The 21,833-nt window shown below is 40.2% G+C and overlaps 1 protein-coding gene across 7 annotated transcripts in view; it reads right to left on the reverse strand.

The window, feature by feature from the left end:
* Window positions 1-21,833, reverse strand: part of MAP2K5 (mitogen-activated protein kinase kinase 5) — a 277,702-nt gene that overhangs the window by 74,234 nt on the left and 181,635 nt on the right. For 4 of the 7 annotated variants that reach the window (XM_019832174.3, XM_019832176.3, XM_045060701.1 and 1 more), the window contains exon 17: window positions 11,773-11,802. The exons of the other annotated variants lie outside the window; for them this stretch is intronic. In XM_019832174.3, the coding sequence (XP_019687733.1) occupies window positions 11,773-11,802 (30 nt within the window). The remainder of the gene's footprint in view (window positions 1-11,772; window positions 11,803-21,833) is intronic. 7 annotated transcript variants of the gene reach the window in all.

Below are 21,833 nucleotides of genomic sequence, written 5' to 3' on the forward strand. Positions count from 1 at the left end.
GTGAAGTCAGGCTAAATCACTAATTCATTGATTCACATCCTTTTTTTTTTTTTAAGTTTACTTATTTTTAGAAAGACAGAAAGAGGGAGCATGAGTGGGACAGTGGCAGAGAGAGAGAGAGGGAGAGACAGGATCCCAAGTAGGCTCTGTACTGACAGCAAACCGTGAGATCATGACCTGAGTTGAAATCAAGAGCTGAACACTTCACCGACCGAGACACCCAGGCACCCCAGTTCATGTATCTTTATCAAGAACTTACTCTACGCCAGGCACTGTACTGGAGTCTAGGATCCAGTGGATGGATAAGCTGCAAGTGCTGGTCCACAAAAATGAGTGACTTCTTTAAGGTCCCTGAAAATTAGTGACAGAGCTAAGACTTAAATCACAGGGTTTGCATTCTCCTTAAAACGCCACTTAATTTTTGGATAAAATACAATTTGCTAGATTCAAGGTGCTGTAGATTTCTAAGACAGTGTCCCCCAAAAAGGGATGTTTTCAGGCATTTCACAGAATGCTTTCTTTGTGGGCTAAGACTCTATATATTGCTGCCTTTTTTTTTTTTTTACCATGAGGCCATTTGACAACATTGTTTGGCCTGCTGAGATTTTGAGATAAACTGCAACTGTAGCTAATACATGCTTTATTTCGCATTAGATCGTGACCTGAGCCAAAGTCGGACACTCAACTGACTGAGCCACTCAGGTGCCCCCTGCATTATTTGGCATTAGAAAGGAAAGAATCTTGAAATATAGTCACACATAACCATATTAATTAACATGTGTCTTACTGGTTTGGCTGTAAATGAGATTCAAAACAGGATTTAAAGAAAAGAAGTCATGGATCTAGAATGAACTAAACGGGGCACCTGGGTGGCTCAGTCGGTGAAGTGTCTGACTTTTGATTTCGGCTCAGGTCATGATCTCACAGTTTCGTGAGTTTGAGCCCCATGTCTGCCTCTGTGCTGATGGTGCGGAGCCTGCTTGGAATTCTCTGTCTACCTCTCTCTCTGCCCCTCCTCCACTTGGGCTGTTTCTGTCTGTCTCAAAATAAATCAATACACTTAAACAAAAAAAAAATTTAGAATGAACTAAACAAAAAGTTTGATTCCTGTTTCAGAGATGTGATTCACACCTCTCATAGTTTGATTTGGGTGAAATCCAGTTCAATAAAGTCCAAGAGTGTACTTGGGAGATGGTGATGAGAAAGGTAGCTGAAGGTGTGGACAAGAGGGGAAAATTGCTCATACAAGATGAAAGGAGACCACAGAAGTATCTAGTTCAGCATTTTTCAGACACTGGTTACCAAATAACTCAAGGTTCATGTAAGGTATTACTTAGACACATTAACAAAAATTAACAGACAAAAACAGAACTGCCTGGTATTTGTGTGTGCATGCATGTATGTAGGTGTCTGGGAGTGAATTCCCATCTATTTTATGCCCTGTCTTTCCATGCAATTCTGCAAATCACTGACCTAGGACACCTCTATCATTTTCCAGATGAAGTAACTGAGGTCTGAAAAGAACTAAGGTCAAACAACTAGCAGAAAAGCCAGGAACAGAACTCAGGTTAGCTCTGTGTGTGTAGAATGGGGGGAAGGGGGACAGAAACCATATTCTTTTTTGAGAGGTAGAGAGAGAGAGAGTAAGCAGGGGAGGAGCAGAGAGAGACAGAGAAAGAGAATCCCAAGCAGGCTCTGAGTTGTCAGTGCAGAGTCCGATGTGGTGCTCGATCCCACAAACCGTGAGATCACGACCTGAGCCAAAATCAAGCATCAGATGCTTAACCAACTGACTCACCCAGATGCCTCCCAGAAACCTCATTCTGACAATGATTTAACTTGTCACTTGATGGGTGCCTCACTTGCTGCTTCCTGGTCCTCTCTGCCCCTAGTCATCGAGCATTTGCAGCTGCCTGGCTATGGAGGCAAAGGGGTGGAGGAAGGCCTCTCACTGGAAAAGTTTCTTTTGTTTACTGTATTTTGCCCAACTAGAACTAGGACTACGGTCAAGGTCTCCCCATGCCCTGAATAGTGCTCTTTGCAACCTGTTTCTGAACAGAAAACAAGACAAGCTTCATTAGCCATTTTGGTCTTTCTTTCCTCCTCTGACCTCCTTTCCTCCTAAGACTAGCGTGTTCTCCAGCTTTTCTTTCCCTCTCTGCATGGCGGTCAGTATCTGTAGATTTTGACAGGGTATGGCATAACAGAGTCCACGCTTGGTTCTAATTGGTTGCCTCAGTTTCCCACAATTCCTTGGAGCTGACACCCTGGCTGTAGACATAAACAGATAACTGCCTCCTTTCCTAGCTCCTAGCAGCCCTTGGGACCCTCTTTCCACCTGGGGTGTCCTGGGCAATCTCCAATCCTAAATCGAATCAGCTCTTTGCTCCTTTTAGGCAACACATTGATTTTTCAATGAACTTAGCTTGTCCACTTTATTGGCACTAAAGAGGGTCGGGTTCTTAGCATCATTAACATTTTAGTTGAGGAAGAATTCCCAAGCCCCCCAGGCATTAATCCAGAACTGTTAAAACATCTGAAAAGTAATCTGTGCTCAAACAAAACCTGGCCACGTCCGCCTCCTTTTTAAGTTAGATGCCAATGAATCTCGAGCCTCAAATCTACCCAAGTTTTCTATACTGAATAGTATAAGTAAAACACTGGTATATGATAAAAGTTGATGTCTTTGTTGCTGTTGGTATTACTGCTATTGAGGACCACTTTCCCCTGAGGGATCTGTACCCATCAGCAATTACCTGGTAGACATGTAGCATCCTGGGACAGTAATTTCTATCTCTGCAGACACACCAGTTAAATGCAGCACTTGAGTGGATGGTCGTGTACCATAAAAATGGCCACTTGGGCTCAAAGCCTCTGGGTGTCTTTCTCCCTGCACCATCCCTCTAGAGTGGGAACCAGTCTGACCCGGTAAGTTGTCAAACACCTGCTCATCCTGAGTGAGTCACTGAATGGCTATTGGAATCTCATCTCCTCCTTTATAAAGTGAAAGAGTTGGAACAGGTCACTGTAAGATCTCGTCACCTTCTGAAATTCTATGATCCCACGAAGTAGCAGACAGCACTCAGAGAAACCAAAGGGGGAAAAGTAGAAGGGCTCTCAGACCACAGAGCCCAAGAGGGAGGGGAGATGGCAAAGTTGCCACCTGAAAGCCAGACTGGACGCTCGGTTCCTTACTTCAAACTTCAATTCTATTTCTGGGCTAAGCTGATTATTTAAAAATCATAGAAGAATCAGGGTCCCTAGTTACTGACATAACAATCACTGGGTTCTGTATATAGTTCTATATATTATGATTGTGATCGTGAATGATAAATTATAACTCAAAAAAGAAAGACTGTAAAGGAAGGCTCTTGTGGGATCAGAAAAGTAATTCATTTTAGTCCTACCTGGTGTGAGACGTGAGACACGGTCATATATTTTCAGAGTTACATAGGTAAATCCCTAAAGTACTTCCCAGAAATATAAATAATACTAATATTACCTAGCTCTTGTTTACCTTCTTATATTTTTCAAAGTGTCCTCTTAGGCATTAGCTCATCTGATCATGACAACCCCCCCTCCCTAGAAAACGTCCTATGATGTGCCAAGGCCCTCAGAGGCATGTGCCAGCTGACCTCAGGGGCAGAGATCTTAAAACGTAATGATTTCCAACCTCAGGCTGGCTCCCAGTCATCTCAGAGGGATTCATGAAATTCTCAATCCCAGTTTCATTACCTGGTTTCTGCTGCACTTGCCATCTCTGTCCTGACACACACCCTCTCTTCTCCCCCACTCTGCCCTCCTGTCTCTTACTGCCCTCCCAGTGCTGCTTTGAAAATTACCCAGGGAAATTCCTAAACAGGTAGGGAAATGAGAGTAACAGTAGTAGTAGTACCCTAGTGAATTAAAGTACTAGAAGGATACTGCATACAACATGCTGCTTTAGACCTTTATCTTTTACCGGATGAATCTCCTGCTGATGAGAATGTCTGGAAAGTTCTTTCCCTTCTTTTTAGCCTCACAGCCTCAGCTCAGGCATCACCTTCTCCGTGAAGCCTTCACAGCTTTCTGAACTGAACTGACCTCTTCTTCTGGAGGGCAGAACACACCACCTCCTGTCTGGTTCCTTTTGCATCAACTGTCATTTGTTTGTTTTATATTTTTCTCTCCACTAGACTAGACTCTTTGAGAGCAGGGACCACATCTGTTTCCTTGCTGGACTTCCGGCGTGTAGCACAGTGCCAGGGCAGAGTAGGTGCTTGGTGACAAATATATGTTGAATTGAATTGAGATCTATGTCATAGAGTAGTTTAGAAGGTGCTATAAAAATCAAACCAACATGGGGTTAGTGTTTCAAAAAAGCCAGGGTTCACCAGCCTAGCTGGCTAACTGCATATACTTCAATCAAGGTATTAACAAGTAATTTATCTTTAGGGAAAAATGTCATGTTTCTAGGCTACCCACTCTTTGGGCATTCTCTCTATTCCATTTCTGCTCTATTTTAAAGACACACTAGGAACCTACTTCCTATCTTTGCAATAGGCTAAGCCAAGAACATTGGGAGATGTCTTGATAAGCATGAGATAGATAATGGGAGAAGAATCTGGCATGGCCACTTTCAAAATTCCTGGGAAGCAGCATATGCATGTAAGGGAGCATCTTCCTATCACTTAGATTTCACCTCTGCCTTTTGTGGAACACGAAATCGGACTTTGTATGGCTTTAAGTAACGCTCTATTTTAAATATCTATATCCTAAATAACAAGAATGAAAATAATGATGGGGCGCCTGGGTGGTGCAGTCGGTTAAGCGTCCGACTTCAGCGAGGTCACGATCTCGCGGTCCGTGAGTTCGAGTCCCGCGTCGGGCTCTGGGCTGATGGCTCAGAGCCTGGAGCCTGTTTCCGATTCTGTGTCTCCCTCTCTCTCTGCCCCTCCCCCGTTCATGCTCTGTCTCTCTCTGTCCCAAAAATAAATAAACGTTGAAAAAAAAATTAAAAAAAAAAAGAATGAAAATAATGAATTAAAACACGTAGGCTAGAAACCTGTTTAGCAAAAAAATGCACACACATTGCTTTTGGACTCTTGCCAACTAAAGGTGAGTACTTGAAGTCTGGGGTAATTACCCATTGTTTGTTTTTTTGTTCTTTGACTACAGACCTCACACAAAAAAATGGATATTTATGATTTTATAGAACCCTTGATGTTCTAAACTTCAAAAAGTTCATGTAACAAGGGATAAACTCCAAATCCCTTTTTTTCAAAAAAGGTCAACTTTCTAGGTATTATTTTGCAATTCTACATTGTTCTAGTCATGATCAGTACATTAGTACATAAATAAGATAATAAAATCGATGGTCTGAATTTAACATTGAATATAAAACAACATTCAATTATCAAAATTAGGATTAGTAATAGCATAGTAAAAGGCTTTTAAAACATGAATAAAATTAGGTATAAAACTCAGAATTCCAGCATTATCTTTTGAAAAGTGTTTAATATTTTAAAATAGTTTTAAGAACATACGCTTTCTACTCCATTATGAGACAAATGCTCTATCGAGAGCACAATTTATTACTACAGAATAAATGAATGCTTAAAAGACAGTCTGTCAATTGAAAAAAAAAACACATTAAAATAGCAGGTTTCCAAGCCAAGTTAAACAAAATATTTTCTCCTTGACAAGCTGCTTACATTTAAATGAAAACAGGGCAAATTTGGTCAATAATATGGATTGCATATAATAAAAAGGACCTTAGATCATGTTAATACAAGGATCAGAAAGCAGTAACTTCAATTAAAACCACCCAATTATTTAGCAAACTTTCAGATACAGCAAATAAATTAATCTGTTTTAAATGAAAGTGCTCAGATAAGTAGCTTTTTGACCTATGAGCAAGTTTCACTAGCAGCAATCACAGCAAAGCAAGAATCTGCTGAAGCAAGGCAAAGCCCCCAAATCAAACAAATGGTATTAGTAATCAAAAAGCATTTGCACAACATATTTCCTTGGTTAGTAGCAGGGGGTTCTGAGCAAACGCCACCTACAGCTCCCCTCATACTTTGATATGTAGTGTATACGGGATAAAAACACACACGTTCCTTTCACCCACACAAACAACCAGGGTATATACTGCTTTTAAAAACAGGGCATTTCATTTCTGTACTATCCTATGAAAAAAGCCAGTCGTTATACTATTAAGAATGCATGTCTTTCACTTAAAATCCTCTATCATCCACTTATGTTTAACTTGTACTGGGATTTAAGAATGTCTCTTTATTGAGACAAGTAATATGTCATCATTTTGTTCAGCTAACAGGCCTGACAGACCCTGTCTCCTTGAGTTAAGAACAGTAGATCTCTATTTCGTACATTGGTGGTAAAAGCTGGCAGAATAAATGAGAATTAGCCAATTGGTAGTAAAGGTTTTTAATCCCAAAGATCTAGATTTTCCTTCTACCTTTGCCTTAATTATTCTATCTGGCCAGATGATGATATATATTTTTTTTTTCAAGAAAAATGATCTCTATATATTGCAATAATTTATCTGAATGCCATTCTTATGTATTTTTAACAAATAACGTCGCTATTCACTTTATCTCTTATGTTTTTGATCCTTTTTACTACTTATCATCTTCTTTATTTGAAACAGATTTTTAACAGATAATCTTGATCGTTACAACAATATCTTGCTTGCATTTTATTCAAATAATTCTTAAAAACAGCTTAAAAAGCCGTTTGGAATAACATCAAGCTTGCCATCAATCAAACGAAAAAATTCCGCTGGCGGTTGTATAAACATCAGATCAAGTCTGATGTCTTCAAGGATTTCAGAGTGAACCATAAAAAACTCCATTAACTTCTGACAAAGAATGCAAATTAATCACAACATGGGGTGAAATGAAATTAAAGGCTCTTTTCTAATCAATGACAAGGCAGGATGAAATATTTGTTACTCTCTCTGCACTCAGACTGCCTGGGATGTTTGCACTTCCCTTGCAAAGCCCCAAATGTAAGGTGTGAGTACAGATTCACCCACAGTCGCTGTTTAGCCCTCCCACCCCCCCCAGAGCTATCTGCTTACAAGTCGTGGAGATTCACAAAACACACTAATCATCTGAATCTCAGGTGCATCCAATTTGTTATTCACACTCTCCCATGCCAGTGAAAAGCCTGGCGCAGACAGATGCACCAGGAACCCTAAATGACAGTTTTGGCCTCCGGAAGTACGATCACTACAACAAAATCTAGTACAGCCTCCAGGTGAAATGTCTGGAGCTCCATATGGAGCAGGGAAAATTAACAACAAGATGAAAATCACTGCAGCAGCGGGGAGTCGGAATTTTTGAAAAAAAAAATGAAATTTAAAGATGAAGAAAGAGAAGTAATAAATTAATGGGGTGTGAAAACATTCAAAGCTTTACAATACCAGGGGCACTATTTGCTCAGATTTTTTTCCTTTTTTTAACTTCAGGTCATTTTGATGTAATTTATTAACCAAGATCAGGAATTGTAGCCAAAAGAACAACAACATTTTTATACATACAAAAGTACTTTAAATACATTTGTATCTGTATTTTCTTCAATTTCCTGTGGCATCCTGCTTACCAAATCTCCAAAATGTCAGAGCTAGAACACCCTCCTGAGAAGTCTCCTTAATGGATTTACTATCGTCTCAATGCAGGGCACTACTGTAAAGTTTGAATGAAGGGTGACAATTTTTAGCAGGCAATCTTTTTCAGTTCTCCTCAATTATGGTGTCATTAAACAAACCATTGCCCACCATGATGTTTTTTAAGTCAACTGAATTTGGATCTACACGATTAGCTCTACACAGCTCCAGTCCTTGTCCAGACCTGCACATCTTTCCAGACTACTATTAATGCTAAAGCGTTCAAGAAATGGATATGCTACGTTTGTGAGATGTTTAAAAACACAATTTTTCATGATCCCGTTGCTTCACAGGCACCCAGAATTTAATGGCACTGGGGTCAGGGAGAGCTCTGGAGCCCTCTGGATCCTGCTGTGACTCTGCTAATCACATGGTAAGAAAAGCGAAAGGCCTCTAGGGAATGGTCTTGTCATCATCTACCACGGCATGGCCCCCGACGTGCAGCATTTCTCACCTACACACGAGGCCTCCTACGGTGCAGAAGGCAAATCAGGAAAAGGACTTGGAGGGGCTCAGCGGGAAGAAGAGTAGTATCAACAGCCAACCAAATTCGGAGTACACAGAGCCCACTCATTTGGTTTAGTTGTCTGTAAGTCCTACATCTATCTGACTATACCCATTCATCCCTGAGGCAAGGTGCCTCACCTCGCCACGCCTCAGTCTGCTCCCCTGGAGGTTGGGAAGAACAGCCCCTGTAGGTGGGATGGACAGCCCGAGTCAGATAACAGGAAGTGACCTGGAGCTCGATGGCAGAAAAGAGTTACGTGAATCCACGACATCGTTGTTCTTCCTATTATAAGGTGTAGTAACATTAACACGCCTGAGCATTTAGAGTGGCTCCTAAACTTTTTTTCTGTAGAGTCCTAAACTGCATGCCAATGAGGCTCTCCAACTTAAAGGCCTAAAGGAAACGAAACTAGAGAGTGCTTCCAAATAACAGATAAAAACTCAAGCACAAAACAATGAAGTCTATACAGAATAATGATCTCAACAAAAATCCAGTCCTTTAATGTTTATGTTGGTCCCAGGCCAGAGAGTCTCCCTAATGTCTTCCTGACACCCTTCCCTCATCTGCATCCCCACTGGAAACACACACGGTGTCACCGGCAGGAAGAGGCAATGCTAACGACACTGTCAGCAAGCAGTACTGAGGCCAGGTTGGTAGAAGTCTCAAAGCTAGACTCTCCTCTCCGCTTTCCTCTCTACTCATTTTACGCTCTGCTCCAGTTGTGGCTGGCAGTTGCCGAGCACATCCTTTCGCGACCTTTGGTTGACTATTAGAAATTCCATTGTGTGCTACAGCCCAACATCAGGGATGGTGGGATGGCCCTCTGTACTTCTCCGAGTGGTTTCCTAATCCATAAGCCCATTACATCTGCATACTTGCTCTCATCAGATAGAAAAGACAAGTATCAGGATCCTCATCCTAGAGTTAGGAAAATGAAGCCCCAAGGAGTCACAAAGCAAGAATTAAGGCCTGTGGTGACTACAGTTTGTGGTGGAGCTGGGTTCTAATTCTCATTTTTTGGTCCAGAGGTCTCTCCAACAGGCCCATCTTCTCAACTTGCCACTAGTGACGAGCTCGGATTTGATGCCCTGATCCGACTTTGCGTTCAGAGTAGTGATGTCCTGGTACCGTCTCTGGCCCTGACAGAAGGGATGCCAAACTATGTGATCACGAGGATATATGAAAGGTTTTCATGTGTTCAAGGACCAGATCAGTGGCCAACTATTAGGATGAAGCAGTTAGTCCTCGGCTTGGTAAACAGAACACTGCTTTGACTGGATGGCTGCTTATAAAGTAAGGAGTTTCCTATCCCTCGAGGTGTTCAAGCAGAGTGTGGATGTCTGCTTTCCAGAGATACGGTACAGAGGTTTGATTCGATGATGTCTGAGATCCCTCCCAATCCCGATGTCTGTGATTCACTCCTGCCTACTGCAACCCTGCTGCAATTCAACAGTGCACATATCAACCATTCTGTTTGCCCAATTTAAGGGGACACCATCTCACGGAGTGGCTGGGGGTTCAAATGAGATACTATGGGCCAAAGAGAAGGTGTTATCCATAATCCAGTGTCAGAATACTATGAAAATAAACATTGTTATCCACGTGCTTTGAGGGCAAAGGGAAGGGCAGGTATGGTGTGGCTACAGCACCCTTTCCCAGTCTGAAGTCTCCAGGGCCAAGCCTGTGAAATAGATGCCAACTCCACCTGACGTCATTGCTGATTCTAGCAACGAAGCACACCAACTTCTGATGAAAGACGTGGGAAACAGGCCTGATGGCATCAAAGCTGCTTCTATTATTTCAAATGAAAGTCCCAATTCGGTGACAATATTTGATCACGATTCCCGGAATACGGTTTTCCCTCTGACTCTGGCATAAAGGTTATTGCTAACAAGGGAGCCCAGCACATTAGAATTTTCCAGCTTCCACTTGACTGATCAAGTACACACACATATACTTAAACATTTCAAAAAAACTGAATTGCAAAGGTGTACAGCCTCTTCCCAAATCTGACCAGAGCATTCAAATGCTTCATTTGTTAAACGCAACAGCAATCTGTTTCTTACACTCATCACTTACCAAATCTCACTGGTTAATTACTCGACACATTAGGAATCTCAAGAACATAGCTACGTTCTCAATCTCTGGCACTTTTACGAGATGGCTCACAGGTTTTTCTACTAGGACTTCTCTGAGAGATATACTGTAACAAGGTCTCTTCATTTACAGAATTTTAGGGGATTGTATAAATTGGCCAAACAGTGAATTGTTTAAAAATTACCGACAGGATAAGAGGCTTACCAAGATAAATATTCTAATGAGCTATAAATCCTGAAAATGTGATTTTAATTTGATGGGCTACCTAGAGCTAAGCAGCAAGCCTGTATCCACTAAAATCTGACTAAATGCTAGCATGCATGCCAAGCGATTACATTTTAGATTTCCTCTTTAAGGAAAAGATTATGTTTAAACAAAGAAGCCTGCAGATTTGAAAAGTGAGTCTAACACTCTTGAACCTAATAACTTAGGCGATGTCTCCCCCACTTATCTGAGGGCTTTACCAGTAAAAGAAAGAGGATACAAAAGAGACATTTCAGCAAGTGAAGGGTCTTTAAATGTCCACATGGGTACCAGGAGAATTCGCTTAAAACAGCTTATAAAGATGGCAGAGTGAATGAGCCCCATCCTATTATTCAATAACCATGTTTGTGATGCATCTGCATAATCTAACCATGCATAAATTAGTATGTGTAATACAACACTTATTTGCATAATAATAGCAAGTTAATAGATGCTTAAAGAGCAGAGACCAACACCACCTTTAAATCAGACATGCCTCCAGGCGCTTTGGCCTGTACAGACCAAGATGCCAGAAAAACAGTGAGCACCAACCAGAGGAAAACAGTCAAACCATTCATTTTTCATCCCTCTAGACATTTCACTTATTTCCCCCCACATACACGGGGGATTCATTTTCAAACCACAAAACACCTTTATAGTTTAAGTGCTAGCACCCTTCCAAATAAGAATCTTAAAGAAATTATAAAGATGATCATCAGTAACGGTAACATAACGGACAGTTTGCTTTCTTACAAGTGTGGACAGCAAGAGGCAAATTTTTTAAAAAACAGTGTGTTCAGAATCACACCCACATAAAGCTGGGGGCCTATTTGCTTAGCAAAAATAATGATCCAGATCACATATTTCACCCTTCATCTCAACCTTTTAATTGAAATAATTTTAATTGGATCTAAAGGCTCAAACAGTATATCAAGAAAAGGCTGTGCCTCTCCTCTAACCTCAGTATGAGCACATGGCACTGGGCTAGGATAAGGAAAAACACCACCAATGTCACACAAAGGAAGAGCGTGATGATGCCTTTCAACCTTTAACAAAGAGGAGAAAAAAATCTGGTGTTTAAAAAAAATCAAAAATCAATAGAGACTTCTAAATGACTCCTTTAAGATATCACTTTTCAATTTAACAGGACAGATTTATTTGTATGTGGCTCAAATGTTCACAATTGCTCCCTGCACCTTCATACATAGGAATGAATGTCACAGTGGCAAACGGCAGTAATGAACAATCTTACCTGGGGATATGGAAACCTCCCAAGAGCAAGCTGGGAAAGGAAATAATATTTGTCTAGTTATAGATTTGCATGCAGGGCAGATCTCCTTAAGACAGACAAGCACTAAATTTCAGAACTGTACCCAGCAAATATAAAAAGCTCACAACCTTGGATGCAGGAACTAAACTATTGCTGTAATTACCTTAAGAGTTGTATTTAGAATGGACGTTTTCAATGGGCAATGTTGCATCCCTGATAAAATAGTCCAATTTTAACAACTAAACATTACCATTATGTGGTTTCTCTTAGGAATGTTCTCAGCTCTATGGGCATGATTCACATTCACATGTGTGCGACAATATTCATTGAGACAGAGATGTAAAACTAGAGGAGACTGTTGGTTTCTCCTCTTGTAAGATGGAGACACCTTCTTGTTTCCCAGCCCTTAGTTGTGTAGAGTTTTTAGTCACAAGTACACACGCAGTGTTATAGGATATGGGGAATGGGCCACATGAAATAGAAATTTTTGCCATTATTTTCATCAATTTATTAGTTTTTTTCATTCACTTTCTATCTACTGTTAGGAATAAAGAGCTACCATTAGTAGGAAAGGGCCGATTCAAGGTTGGGAATTCAACACTATAGGTCAAAGTCTGAAATTGGGGAGACGAATCTTTAGAGAGCTTCCAATTTTGCTTGATTTGTAAATTGCCATGTGTTTCTAGGCCAGTCACTTAATTTTGGTCTTGGAATTCTCACCCGTAAAAACCAAATGATTCCACCAGGAACAGGGTTGATATAAAGTAATAAGATCAAATTTACCAAATACGCCATAACATATTTAAAGAAAATAGTAGCAAAACTTTGCAACTTCATAATGTGGCCCATTCTCAGGCCTGAAATCTTCTCTATATATTTGTAACTACTTTCGAAGTGGAATCGCTGTATCAGGGAACTGTGAAGCTGGAATGAACCCATGACAGCATCAATCCATTTCACAGATTAGAACCCAAGAGCCCCACTGAAAAAGTTTCCACACAGTTAATGAGAAGCTAGGGCCTGACTCTAGGCTTGCAACTTAATCCAGGTTCTTTCTGGCATTTTATATTGCTTTTCTACATCTTGAGAAGTTGTGTATTTATTTAAAAAACACAGACACCAAGGAAACATTTTTGAACTCTTTTGGAATTGTGTTTAGAATCATTTCAAGTAACAAAAGAACATCTACTTCATTTTGCTAGAATTGCATTTTATCTTGGACTTAAAATTCTGCTCCCTGCGCTTTTTGAAAATGTAAATTATTTGTTGACTAAAGTCTGAATGGCTTGTGGGTATTACCAAACCCCAAAGCCACTTCTGAAAAATAAATAAAAATAAATAAATAAGATACCCTTACTAAGGATAGACATGAAAATGCTGAAGTTAATTTTCAAAGATCTAAAACCAGTCTGAGCAAGAGCAATGTAACAGGAATAAACCATATGACTTAAAAGGTGACTACTTTGAAAAGGCCAACACTCATTTGGATGTATATTTTTATATGTGTATGTGCATGTGTTGTGCAATGCCTAGGAAGTTTCATGACCTTATACTCATTTCTTATATACTTAGAGCTCATGGATTTTCAAGATATAAAGTTATACTACCATTATTCACTTAGTAATATCATTAATCAAGGGATTAGTATAAAGTATGGACAGCAAAAACAACACAAGAAGGTATGATGGAAAGAGAGTGTGGATGTGAAACTCCCTTTCACAGTTTTGTGTGATTATGTCTGTTGTCTATACACTGGTGTTTTCGTGGAGGCATCTGGATGGCTCAGTTGGTTAAGCGTCTGACTCGGCTCAGGTCCTGATCTTGCAGTTTGTGAGTCTGAGCCCCATGCTGGTCTCTGAGACAGCTCAGAACCTGGAACCTGCTTGGGATTCTTGTCTCCCTCTCTCTCTGCCCCTCCCCCCACTTGTGATCTGTCTTTCTCTCAAAAATATAAATAAACATAAAAAAATGAACTTTTTTTAAAGTTTATTTTTTAATTTATTTTGAGAGAGAGAGAGAGAAGCAGGGGAGGTGCAGAGAGAGAGGGGGAGGCAGAATCCCAAGCAGGCTCCATGCTGCCAGCACAGAGCCCAATGCGGGGCTTAAATTCACAAACCGTGAGATTATGACCTGAGCTGAAGTCAAGGGTCAGATGCTTAACCAACCGAGGCACCCACGGGCCCCACTATATACTGTTTTTAACTGGGAAGGGAAGAGACTCCGTTTTCCACTCCCCCCTACACCAATCTTACCCAATACAGGCCATGCATGTGCCTGGCCAAGGAGAGTGTGCACAATGATCTTGGAGGAGTCACTATGGTCCACTGCAGCAGAGATGGTAGGCCAGGCGTTTGTACCATTCTGTATTGACCTGACAGGCAGTGACCGCTCAAAAAAAACTGTCATCTATCATCGCACTCATCTGTGGATTACAAGGTTTGCATGTCCTTCCATTTGGAATTAGAAAACTACTAAGAGGAGGAGCTCTCATCTACAAAGGTAACAATAAGTAGTAGACAACATTTAGAATATTTTATCTCAAGTCTTTCTACAGGCACCGTGCCACTCACTCGGGTATACGTCCAACATGTCACTGAGGACTATGGAAGAACTCTGTCCACATGGCTTACTGGCAGAAGAACTTGCCCACTACACACGTGGTTAAAATCTAAATTAGCTGGCTGGTACCAACACTGGACAGTGCCTTTTGTGGTTGGAAGAACTAATAAGCAATGAGAAATGAAACGCTTAAAAAAAGTGGCATAAAATGAAAAATATGAATTCTTTCCACTTCAACACAAAACTTCAAATTCTCAAATCATTATTGTTCTATGGAGAGGCCATGTCACGGTCAACTTGGGACCGTGCACTCATCTACTTGGTGGCCTCTGTCATGACTGGTACAATGTAATGAGGATGGCTGATAGCATTCATTTACCCTATAAGATACCACCATGCAAGAGAACAGAGAGAAAATTCAGTGCACGCTGGTCAGCTGGGAGCCCCTGGGTACCAGTCTGCTTGGAAACAGGTGGCAGTGCTTGAACTGGGGAACTCATCATTCTTGGGACTGGCTTTGCCTTGTGGGTACTTTCCTGACATCCTACAAAATCTCAGTTCTGTCAACTACATTCCTGGGAGAACTGCATCTAAGATATCTTGCAGCTCTGACCTCTTTGGAGCCAGAAGACTGAGAATGATTCCTTGCCCTTGACCAGAGCAGAACGATCGTGTCCTCTCTTGCCTATTGTCACTCCTGGGCTGCTCCAGCAGTGGGCGCAGGATTCCAATTCTGCACCAGTGAAAACTGGCAGTGGCACTATTAGGCTAGTGCCAAAAGCAGTCATTTTAAGGCCCCGGGAGAGGCAGCTGCCCTCCATGTATGTCCCTGTCCTTCTAGGTTTAATGCAACTGCAGTGCTTTTGCTCCACACTATTTGTCTTGTGGCAAAATAGAAGGAAATATATAGCCAGGCCCTAGAACCCTTTTATCAAGTTCAATTAGGAGAAGGTAAAAAAGGAAAAGGGCTGTTAGCAGATATGGCTGCATGAAGAACAGGTTCTTCATGAGGCTGTCAAAAGTCAAAATAAACACTGAAGCCTTATGGGGAAGAGGGAACACATATGCTATGAGTGAATGTTTCAGAGACAGACGGACCTGGGGCCATTCTGTATCTTTTACCCCTACCGGTCTATTAATCTACTTGCATTTCCCCAGTTTTTATTGTCAAGGTATTATAAATTAGGAAACTTACAAAAGAGAGTATGTAATCTTCTCTGAAATGGCCTGCAGATATGTCACTGTACTAAATGTGTTTCAGATTTAATGAAGCTTTAATGTCCTTTTTAATTTTGCCTGTTTCTGTATCACCAGGGGTCGGGCAAGGCAATCAGCACTCAAGAGGGTGGTTTGGTTTAAAACTAGGAAAAAACTCATTTGCTTATGAGTTGCACTGTATTTTCTTAATTAAATTTACTGAGTAAAATGGTTTAAGTTCAGCCAACCAGTGACCTTTGTATGTAGATTTAGATTTATAAATAGGTTAACAGTTAAAGGAAAGGAAAAAAAAAAAAAAAGAATCACAACAAAGCAAACAGATTAGGACTAAGCCAATAGAAATCTTTGCTCTCTTCATCATCTTTACAAAAGCAGCATTTAAATATAGGCAGCTTAAGTCCAGTTTTAAAAAAAAGCATATTGAAAAATGTGGATGCACTTAAGCGCCAGCAATTCATCAAATGACTCTCACATCCTTTTCATTCCCAGGAGGGGAGCGCCTTGTATTGTAAAAGATTTGGAAAAGCTTTATTTATTTTTGGAGGGTGGAGGTAGAGACGGGGGAGGGACAGGATTCTATTTAATGTTAAATTAAAAAAGTGCATTTTAATTCCAAATACTTAAGATTCAGCAAACTGCTAAATACTCTGTTCGTTGTGGGAAATGCACTATATAAAAGGTAGAAAAAGAATGCTCTGAAAACACCTACCATTGGGAATACATTTAAATATCAGCAAACCACTAACACTTCGCTGTAAAACTAAAACCTCCTTAGTGTCATCTTATTGATCTTTGATATGTCCAATCAAAATCTATGGAATACTCACTCGAGTTAGCAGCATTTTAATATGTTGGATTTTATAATTTAAACAACAAACATGTAGGTGTGATCATAACGACTGCCAAATTGCAGAGCAACTGCATGATAGAAACATCTGTATTTTAACAAAAAGGTAGAAGATACTTATTTACAAAGCAACAAAAATGGCTTCTGTTGATAACAAGAATAATTATGGCCACGGAGTCATAAACGATAGAGAGCAAAAATATATTGTGGCAAGAACGCAAGAGCAGGACACAAACTCAAAATGTTTTTGGTGAATCAAGTTTCTTACCTAGAATATCAACAACGTGGGATGGGTTTTAAATTTACACTTATACCGAAGAGCCCTGGAATTTTTTTTAATTCTTAATTTAGACGTATCCTATGTTTCTTGGCATAACGGCAAATTGAAAATAAGCATTTTCAATATAGCCAGTGATCTAGCTGAAGGAGGACTTTATAGACCGAAATGTTCTAAAATTTGTTCTTAATTACCTTGTGCACATTTTACACAATTAAATTTCCATCTAAGGATCTTGCATTTAGATTGTGCACTGCAGTTAAACCTTCATTTTATAGAAATGCAGCAGCTACTGTGGAACATTCAGACACAGGAAAACTTTAAAAAAATCAGACTTAACTACTGGATTACATAAAATTCCCTAGGTGAGATTTCATCCCAAGACCAATTTACACAGTCCTAGAGAGAGAGTTTAAATCATCTGAAACTATGCTGGGAAAGAACCATAATAAATATTAAATACCTCAAAATCTACCCTAAGATTTTACTTTTCTTCCCATGTATCAATTTCACTATCCTCTTACTGAATGGTTTAGAAACAATCCAAAGGATATAACAGCAATTTACCAGTGTTAAAGTGCTTTGGAGGTTAAACTGACAACAAAGAACACAGAAACACAAAGCGTCTTGAAGTAGGGTTTCAATTAAATGTGGAGGATTTAGTAATGCAGGACCAAAAAAAAAAAAAAAAAAAAAAGAGTTACAAATTAATTTAATCTTCTGCCTATAGTTTGCAGCTGCACTCCAAAGTGTCTAGGGCTTAAGAACAAAGCCTTGAAAGGCCTCAGAGTGAGGAAAGCTTCAATTTTTAATGTATAACGCCATTAGCTGATAACTTGTGGAATCTGCGACCCCTGCGGAGGGGCATAAGTGCGAGTAACAGAGACTGATGAAGTGACATATTTGTTCATGTCTCCAACTATGAGGAAGAGGGTTATTACTAACACCATCAGGCCCAACAGAAATATGCCCTAATAACCTTAGGGACCTTCCACGTTATCAGTTCTCACTACATCAAATATATTAAAATCAAAACCTAATTCGCTTTAATTAAAGACAATTAGTTTGTTTTTCTATTAGTGTTTTAACTTGTGCGATATTATAATACACTGCAAATTAAAGATGGGATAACAAATGTAACGAAAGCACCAAATGGTGTGTACCTTCCCACCCCTGCTTGGGGGAAATACACGCTTATCACGGGGGTCTATTTTAAGGAAATTCAAGGACACCATCATTAAAAGTGGTGTAGAAACATGGCACTTTGAAATGAATATAGTGGGACCGTGCATATCTTTTCCCTATTCAATTTATACTTTTCACATAACACTTTCCTATAAACTCTAAGGATTTCCTTAACACAAACAGAATTATGGCCCAATGGAGGCACCAGAAGCTTAATTAATTTGCCCAAGGTCATACTGCAGGTTGGTGGCAAAGCTTGTTAAATCACTAAGAACTGTGGGCTCTACAGATGTTTTTGGCAATGGCAAAGGACCCTGTCTGCAAAGGCCTCAGAGACTTCTAGTGCGGTGGGTGAAGCACGACAAATAACTCATTACGGCTGTACAGAAGTGCCAAGTGCTCCTGAGAGCTCGCAAATAACATGTTTTCTTTGTGTAGAGAGAACCTAAATGTGAGGTTCCCATCAGGAGTTCTTCTTAACATGTGCCAGTATTTAAAAAAGAACTACTCATCCTCACTAGAGTCCACGGATAAAAAGTAAATTTATTTTAACTTAAGGAGGCCAAACGTGGTAACACAAAGAAATAAATCAAGCACTTCTCCATCATTCAGAAGGTCCTGCCTTCTATCCCACAGATTACTAATAATAATGGAGAAAAGACAGCATTACAAATAAATGTTTCCAATAGAGTGTGGGCTTTTTTTTTTTTTTTAATTAGAAATGGGCTTATTACAGTGGACACTTAAATGGGGAGAGGGCAACAGTAATTCACAAGTACAATATCCTAATGCTGTTCCATTAATTGCTTTATTTGTTTCACGGTTAAAAATGATTGCTTGCTGTAGCCTAACCATGAATGCTGAAAAGCATGATACATTGAGGTCTCAACCTGGGCAAACTGTACCTAAACTTACACTTTATTGCAGCTTAGTTCACAATCTTCACCTAATATAGGGGTATATCCCAGTGCAGCAGGAGGATAAATCATCCTGGAATATTACTCCGGCAAAGTTTAGCTGTGACTGGAGCATATGTGCTTTCGAGCCACTGAAGCAAAGGCCCATAAAATACACTAATTACTGGAAGTTATGGTCACTGAGTGATTGATAGCGCTCTGCAAGGCAACTTCCTCATTTTCAGCTCTTCTGACGGGCTCATCCGCCACATAGCAATTATTAATTCATGACCCACCCCTCGGGCACTAGTACCTTTACCTCTAATTCTCTTGCTACCAAACTACTGCTACAGCTGGACACTGTCTTTCTTCATTCTGATGGCCGGGTAAGGATGATAAAAAGTAGATTTCATGCTAAATGCTATTGTTTTGAATCTTTAAACGTTGTTCGGTCTTTCTCACCCTGCTGTCCCAACACATAAATTCTCCTTCCTCTCCCATAATGCTAGCTCACTTGCCTCATTTTCCTTTGGTCTGTGTGTGTGTGTGTGTGTGTGTGTGTATCAATCTATCTGTCTATACTACTTTACAACAAAAACTCCGATGGAATTATTTTTTGTGTGAATACTATGGTTTAGATGCAATATATAATTTCACCAGGCCATAGTAAATATGAGGCGGCCGATTAAAAAAAAAGGAAAACAACCCCTCCTCTCTTTAAGGAGACTCACTTTTGTAGCTTTGAAAGACACTGTCACAAGTTGATTTCCATCAGTACCTTTACTCAGAATGATGCTAATGAAAATATCTGGATACATAACTAAATCTCTAAAAGTCACTGAGAAACAACTCACAAAGGTCTCTTTTGTTGGTGTTCTGTGCACTGAAAGGAAATTCAGTGAGAAACTCTGAATTAAGAAGAGATAAAGCTCAGTCATGGTGGATGAAAGCAAACAATTTATTTTTCTAATAGAAAAAAAAATGAATGCTTTTCAAATGTTTGCACAACTCCAACTCAAAATGCAATACTGGGGGTAGTTGTCCTGCCTGGATTCTGAGATGGTGCAACAACAGATGAACAGATGGAATTCTAAGTTACTCATCCTTTCTGGGCTTGGTTCAAATTATTCCTCCACTCCTGCAAGGAGTTACTCCCAGAAGACAACTTTGAAGACAAAATTCCCATCACTCCCTGTCCATACCATTTACTGGGCAGCCGAGCACATCCTCTACCTGGTGACATTTCCTACTGCTCTACATCTTCCTGTGTTTCTAATGCCTGGAAAGTTTTAAGTTTTGTTTAAGGGCAAACTCGAAGTCGTGTTCTCCATGATGCCAGAAGTGGTATTTTGCAGTAGGTTGACAATAAGCGTTTGTTGATTATGATAAACCCCTGATGGTGATGTCTTCTAGAGCCTAGCCGACCTGGAAGTGCTTGGATTAGTTGTTTCTACGCTACAATTCTTTAATGAACATAGTATACAAGCTCTTTAGTATTATGGGCTGATAGTCTTAACTGACAAGGCCCTCTTACACATCACTGCTTCGAATAATCACTATCACGTATTTAAGCATTATGATTAATTTAAATGGCTTATTTCTTATTAAAGACTTAAGGGTTGAAAGAAGGGAAAAAGATTAGAGTTAACTGCCCCCTAATCCATCTCATATACTTAATTCAATAACCATTTTAATCTTCACAGTGAGAATTAAGAAATGACACCCTTTCAACATGGTTGTAAAATGCTGACCTGTTGTCCTCTAACAGTACACAACTTCAATCATAATAGCCCCTAGAGAACTAGCTCTGGGTTTGGCAGGGGTGGGGGTAGGGTCCTTATTTCTAAACTGCTCACTGGAGTCTTGCAGCTGTGACTACCGGAAGGAACGTCAATGCTGGGGTACAGTCTACAAAGTTCAACCAACTCTACACTTCTGTTTCTAGATGTTTCAAAGTCAAGGGAGTCATAATCACATAGTATTTCCTAGTGTTTATATGCTGCTCCTGAGAGAGAGAGATGGAGTGGCCACTTCCACTGAGGTGCCACGCAGGCAGGTGCAGTCATCTTGGATCTTCCATTCTTAACCACCATCTGGCTGCATCCTTACCAGAGGCCCCTGAGGGTACCACGTGGAATGGCAGAGCCCTAAGATTCCTGACCCACAGAATCCTCAGCAAATAAATGGTTGTTATGTTAGGCTACTAATTCGGGGTACTTTATTAAGAGTAAGAGATAAATGAGATGCTTTCCTTGACATTGACGGCAGCCTTCCCTCTTGTCTTCCCAGTTCCATGCACTTCCATCACACTTCTATTTGTCTTTCTACCTACTGGTCAAGGAGCTCCTGAGGGCAAAGTTTGGGTCCTTTACTGCCAACACAGAACAGCATGACATAAATATTTACTGATTAGATGGCATTCTCACCTGTCCGCTTCCCATTAGAGCAGACATATTGGAGATGAGGTTAATTTTTGTATTTCTTTAAAAATATAAACTAGGCTGTGGTTTCTGAAAAAGAATGGTAAATGTACACCTTAAAATATGGTTAACACTGAACCGGCTACGGGGACAATGTAGGTAGTAGTGTCAAGCAGTCTTGACTGACGAGCAGAATCCCAATAAACCAGCCTTTTCCTTTATCTAATTTCCTGCTCATTTACATGTACCATTTCTTTATCTCTGCTTTTCCCAGACTACTTCATCTACTTAATCTCTACAGTATAATGAAAGAAGCAGAGTCGGGACCCCTGACTGCTGCTGCCTGGTCCAGTCACTTAACCTTTCTAAAAAAGTCTAATTTCTCTGGATCTCAGTTTCCTTACTTGCAAAACGGGAGCTTTGATGCTTATACGGTGGAACAATCTTGGGTGCCTCAAATTACTGATTTTTTCAGTCATTTCCCATCACACTATGGAGGAGCTTAAATGCGGTGATGAATATCAAGTGGCTTTGTTAAGTGTTAGGTACATGTACAGGGTGGTTATGTCATCACCCTTCTTGCAAGAATGACACTGAGCAAGATGTCAACAGCAGAAAAAAAAGAGGACAAAGTGCTAGAC

This window comes from Felis catus, chromosome B3 (assembly GCF_018350175.1).
Source record: "Felis catus isolate Fca126 chromosome B3, F.catus_Fca126_mat1.0, whole genome shotgun sequence".
NCBI classification, from domain to species: Eukaryota; Metazoa; Chordata; class Mammalia; order Carnivora; family Felidae; genus Felis; species Felis catus.